This window comes from Manacus vitellinus, unplaced genomic scaffold (genome assembly GCF_001715985.3).
Source record: "Manacus vitellinus isolate BGI_N305 unplaced genomic scaffold, ASM171598v3 scaffold_6_pilon, whole genome shotgun sequence".
In the NCBI taxonomy this organism is placed as follows: domain Eukaryota; kingdom Metazoa; phylum Chordata; class Aves; order Passeriformes; family Pipridae; genus Manacus; species Manacus vitellinus.
The window spans coordinates 36,383,522-36,388,698 of record NW_021940750.1 but is presented as its reverse complement, the minus strand read 5'-3'; the positions used below and the strand labels follow the sequence as shown (position 1 = coordinate 36,388,698).

Sequence of the window (5,177 nt, the reverse complement as noted above, 5' to 3'; positions counted from 1 at the left end):
AGAAATAACACATTATATGTTTGCTCTTAGCAAATACACAGATTGTAATATTTAAGACTGTGTTTGCTCCAAGCTGTTTATAGAGTCAGAAATCATCTTCACTCAGAAAATACGAGCGTGGTATTTAATCCTATAAAGACTTAGGTGATGATATGACTCCTCTCCAAGAAGAGAGGACAGCTTCTTTGCACTTTTCCTTCCTCTTTGCAGAGAAGGTGGTCCAGTAATGAGACATGGTCCTAGAGGGGCATCAAAATCTGTCTCTGCTCATGCAGTAGTGGTTAACGAGGGAGGAGTAGGAAGGAGGAAAAACACATGCAAATCCCTAGAGTTTAAAAGTAAATTTAGAAGACTGTACTGACGAGGACTCCAGGGCTTGTCAAAGTGAAGGTTGCCACCCCTACATCAACACTGGCAGTTCCCTTGAAAAGAGCAGCCTTATGGCTCCTGCACATATTTATGCAAAGATATATTAACTGCAGTTATACAACACGAACTTCAGGATTCATCTCCTTGAGATATTTATTTTCAAACAAACTGTTTGGGAAACACAATGCACATTTCCCTCTACATTTCCACCCATCTGGTTTCAGAAAAGCAATTCTATGGGATACAAACAGTCCTAGGCACCGCACAAAGTATTGGACAATGTTTAAACCTCACACCCAGCGGTACAGTATTAACTCTAGTAAAGCAGAGCAGGAATAAGTTCACATTCAGGAAAAATGTAACCAAGTTACACAGAGGCTTCCAAGAAGGACTTAGATGGGAATTAACTAGAGAAGTTAGAGAAGTAAAAAAGCAAGTACACAAATCAAAGTACACAGTCCTTCACAGTTATCTTGGGGGTGAGGGGAATGGTGGTTGAACAAAATCTGCTGCAGAGAGCAGCCACTCCCTAGGTGGAAAACGCCAAAATATCCAGAGTTTCAGCATCTGAAGGCAACACAGGGGGAGAGCTACTCTACCAGGATCGTATCAACACTTTCTTGGATGAGATCTGACTCCAGTATACATTCATCTAAGTGGTCTTGGGACAAACTGGAGCTCTTACCCACACTCTCGCTGTCACAGTAAGGATGAAACCTGGGGGTGGCGGGGCTCTCCAGCCTCTGGCAGCGGCTGTATTTGTGCTGCTTCCCCCTGTGCGTGTACATGTGTTCCAGCAGCTGGCTCTTCCGGAAAAATGTGCGGCCGCAGACAGTGCAGATGATTTTTCTCTTTCTTGAGAAAGAAAAGTTACAGTTCAGCTCCACCGGTTCGTGGTCCTTGGAGATGAGGGAGAGCTGGCCAATCTGCAGAGGCTCCAGGTCGCTGCAGCTTGGATGCTCCAGCTGATGTTCATCCTCCTTGAGGAGGAAGGCCCTGAGCCGGTGGTCGTCCTCAGCCTCCCTGTCCTCAGCCAGAGGCTGCACCTCGCCCAGGTCGCTGCTTTCCAGGATGGAGGCCGGCACGCCGAAGGGCAGCGAGCCCGAGACGTGGGTGTGCAGGTGCTGCCGCAGCCCCCCCCGGGAGTCGAAGCGCTCCCCGCAGTAGTGACACAAGTGCACCTTGAGGCTGGCCTTGGCAAAGATGGGGCTGGCCACCTCCGGAGAAGGAGGGGTGCAGCTCTGGGACACCACGGGCTCCGGGTCGCACCTCTCCTGCTTTATGGAGACCGAGAGCTTTGGACGCTCCTCTGCCGGCTTAGTGAGAGCGGCGGGCGGGGCAGAGGGGCGAGCGACCTGCTGGCCCAGGGGGCCGTCGTCCAGGCCGATGGCCAGGGACAGCTGCAGCTGAGGGTGATCGCCCTGGGCCGCAGACCTGCCCCCCGCCTTGGGCAGGCTGTCCTTCGCTCCCAGGCGTTCCTTTGCCAGTTTGTGTGCCGTCGAGATCTGGATCCCGTACAAGTTGGAAGACTGGACCGGCTCTGGGGAGAACGCTTGGTTCATCTCGATAGCGATGTGGGAGAGGTGGTCTGCGTGGAGAAAGCGGATGCCCTCCTCCAGTCGGCTCTGGCTGACGGTCTGCTTTGGCCCTTTCCCAGTGTACATGATATGTAACAAGTAGCTAAATATGTCAGGCTGGATGTCTGTTGGCTGAATCTTTATGCATTCGCTGAAACAAAACAGATGATTAAGTACATACAGGGATCCAAGCTAGCATTACCTGCCCATTTGCTGTCAGTGCTGCTGCCTGCCTCCCGGTTTACGAGCAGCACTCCCCGCCAAGCCCTGCAGAAGTGCATAAGCCCTGTTTGCACAGCAAAGTGCCTGAGCCTGCATTCATCTCTGTGACTCTGAAGACCATGTGCACAACCACAGCTGGGGACGGTGCGAGTGGCCAGCTCCCGGTCACCCCGTCACTCGCATGCAGAGCCAACCGCAGCTGTGTGGCACCGCAGTGATGCCATGCAAGCATCACCAGGGTGTGCCACTCCAGTAACACCAGGCAAGGAATATCTGTGTGTTTAAGTAATAAATTCAGCTGCTGCTGCTGTGTAATCTTTATGAGTGTTGCGCTTAAGTGTCAGCAAACAACATTTATAGGGAAAGGCAGTTAACTCATCTCACTTCCTGCCAAAGAGTGGCATGGCTGATCCTAAGGCTTATTTTGCGATGGTGGTGGAGGCCATGACCCTCAAAAAGGAAGGGGAATGGAGAAAGGTTTCATCCACTGCAAGCACCAAGCTCCAGGTCAGAGGCCAGACCTTGGCATCAGTGTTGTTATACCTGCAGAACCACTCCTGACCTGGCCAGGTGAAGCATCTCAACAACAGCTTGAAATGAACTGATGATCTCAGTCTTGGCCCTTATCTGCCAGAGTCTGAAAAGCAGAACTGCGATAAGGCTACAGTTTCTCGATTACTTCAAGCCCACGGATCTTGCCAGAAGTGACAGTCCCACCCAGCCAGCTTGCCTACAACCTAATGCAAAGTAGTGGACATGGGCAGAGGAGGTACCAGGTTATCCCTGGATTCCAAACCTGCAAGGTTCTCACTGCAGGAAAACAGTGGTACTTACATGTTTATTTTATCAGGTCACACAAATGTCTCATCTCCAAAATGCAGGGCCTGATGTTACCGATGCTGACTAAGAGAGTGGTTTTAAAGGACAGCACGTTCTGGACTGGGAATGTTTAGGGAGCCAAGGCCTGTGGTGGGTTGGGAAAATAATATCAAGCCATCTAACATCTCCACTTACAGTCTTTTAGAGTCTGATGCCTTTAGAAAGGAGAAAAAGCAGAACGTTGAGCGTGATTAAAGGATAGAAGAAGTGTGTGTTCTTACCTTGTCTGATGAATAAATATCATCTTAAAATAGTTTGAAAAAGCAGCGAGCACCGCTCTGTGGGCTTTGAAGTAAACATCTCCAATGGCAACTGTGCAGTCACACAGAAAGCCAAACTCTCGCTGCATGTTCAGCTGCTGGAGGAGGAGGACGCTGTGGCCAGTGGTATCCATGGCGTGCCTAGGAGCAAGAGAACAAGATGTTCATCTCATGAAGAAATCACAGAGCTCCCGGAGGCTCAAATGTGGGTTTCTCACCACTGAAACAAGTTGGGCGCCTGTCACGGAGCTTCTTCCCTCCTCCAGATGGTCCCCGCACCCTAATTCAATAGTTTCTCCTACTGATACCACCGCTGGTACCCAAAATCACGTTCAATGAGCTCAAAAACCTTTCGGGGACTTTTCCATCTGCCCAGCTACACTCGGAGCTGCTTCTCCCGCCGATTAACTACGCTCCGTGGGGTGCCAGCACTAACTTTAAACCCGGCTCTCGTTTTCCCGCTGATCCGATGGCGCTTTCCACTGCCCCGCGGGGGCACAGGGGGAGCGGGGCTGGCGGCGGGGCCGAGCCCGGCGGCTCCCGCACAGAGGAGCCCTGTGCGGCCAACAAAGCCCCCATTGTGCGGGGCTGAGCCGCCCGCGCCCCGCCTCGCCGGCGGCCCCTTTGCAAATAAACGCTGATATTTGCTATTGTTTCAGCAGAAAATTATTTGGGGGGGGGGGAGGGGGGGAGGCGAACGACACACAAAGAGGGAGGCGGCGAGCGCAGCCTCCCCGGGGAGCCGGACCAGCGCCCTCCTCCTTCCCCTCCCTCCGTGCCGGCCGGCCCCCGCTTACCCGCCAGGAAGCGCCGAGCCGCCCGCCCCCGCTAGCTCGGCCGGCGGATGGGGTGGGCGCTGCCCCCCGCGCTTCCTGCCGCCGGCCGGGGCGGGGCCGGGGCTGGGATGGGCTGGGATGGGCTTCTCCTGGAAAAAGTGAGCGCGGCCCCTGCGCGCTCCTGCGGCGCTCCCTGCGCGCCCCGGCGGCAGCGATGGGCGCGGGCCCCTGCGCGGCCGCAGCTCCTGAGGGAGGGAGGGAGGGAGGGAGGGATCATGGGCACCCCCGTAGGGGGGATTTTTTTGGGGAGAGTGTGTGTTTTCCCCCGGGCTCACCCTGGGCTGGGGGGACTTTGCTTGTCGGTGGCACAGTATGGCGTGCTGAGCGCCTCGGCTGTCGGTATAAAAGTGGATTTTTGTTGTTGTTGTTGGGCTGGTTTTTTTGGTTTTTTGGGGTTTTTTTGGTTTTTTTTTTAACGGAAAAAACAGCTGTGGAAGGGAGCTTTCCCCGGCCTGCCTGCTCGTGAGAATGGATGCGAAGATACGGTCTGGCTTCCTCACCAGTGTCTGCGGCCTCGGCGCTGCTTTAACCACCACGAATCCTGTGGACACACCATTTCCCTGTCAGGCCTCCCCCCCGCCTCTCGCTGAGGTTAAACCAGGGGTTGTTTTAGGCGAGAGCAGCTGCTCTGCGTGAGGTGCCTGGCAGAGGAGGGGGCACAGGCAGCAGTGCCACCCTCACCCCTGTCACTCGGCCACCAGCAGCCCCTCCTGAGGGTCCCCCTGAGCCCCAGCCGGCTGCTCTGGCGGTCAGTACAACCTCTGAGGTGTCTTTACAATGAATGTTACCAAACTGCTTTCCGAACCTGTTTAAACTTCCAGTCTGTCCAGCCTCCTGCTGCCACCAGGTTAATTTGATGTCCACAGGTTGTTTCTCAGCTGGAAAAGGCAGCGAAAATCGCTATTTGTGTGCTTTTGTCATGACTTTGGTGAAGTTTCTAAGATCTGTCACACCCACCTCTTCCATGGTGTCCCTCCTGGTTCAGAGCCTCTGCAGAAGACATTTAGAAGACCTCAGATTATCCCTCTTGGTTT

At 53.9% G+C, this 5,177-nt stretch overlaps 1 protein-coding gene across 4 annotated transcripts; it reads right to left on the bottom strand.

Annotated features, from left to right (window-relative positions):
- Nucleotides 1-504: 504 nt before the first annotated feature.
- On the bottom strand, nt 505-4,890 carry ZBTB25 (zinc finger and BTB domain containing 25). 4 transcript variants are annotated; one of them, XM_018083052.2, is made up of 3 exons: nt 4,644-4,890; nt 3,269-3,448; nt 505-2,097 (listed from the first exon to the last, which is right to left on the bottom strand). In XM_018083052.2, the coding sequence occupies exons 1-3, from the start codon at nt 4,697-4,699 to the stop codon at nt 960-962; spliced, it is 1,374 nt and encodes a 457-aa protein (XP_017938541.1). In that variant the 5' UTR covers nt 4,700-4,890; the 3' UTR covers nt 505-959. The 4 variants fall into 4 exon arrangements, with proteins under 4 accessions (XP_017938541.1, XP_029820206.1, XP_017938542.1 ...); XM_029964346.1 differs by lacking the exon at nt 4,644-4,890 and adding an exon at nt 4,105-4,166; XM_018083053.2 differs by lacking the exon at nt 4,644-4,890 and adding an exon at nt 3,526-3,822.
- Between the last annotated feature and the right edge of the window lie 287 nt (nt 4,891-5,177).

Excerpts from the sequence above, each read along its gene's own strand:
- ZBTB25 (XM_018083052.2), bottom strand. The coding sequence starts at position 4,699 with ATGGTGTGTCCACAGGATTCGTGGTGGTTAAAGCAGCGCCGAGGCCGC. Across the intron at positions 3,449-4,643 it reads CGCCGAGGCCGCAGACACTG|GCACGCCATGGATACCACTG; the intron begins GTGAGGAAGCCA and ends TCTTGCTCCTAG. Across the intron at positions 2,098-3,268 it reads ATATTTATTCATCAGACAAG|CGAATGCATAAAGATTCAGC; the intron begins GTAAGAACACAC and ends GTTTTGTTTCAG.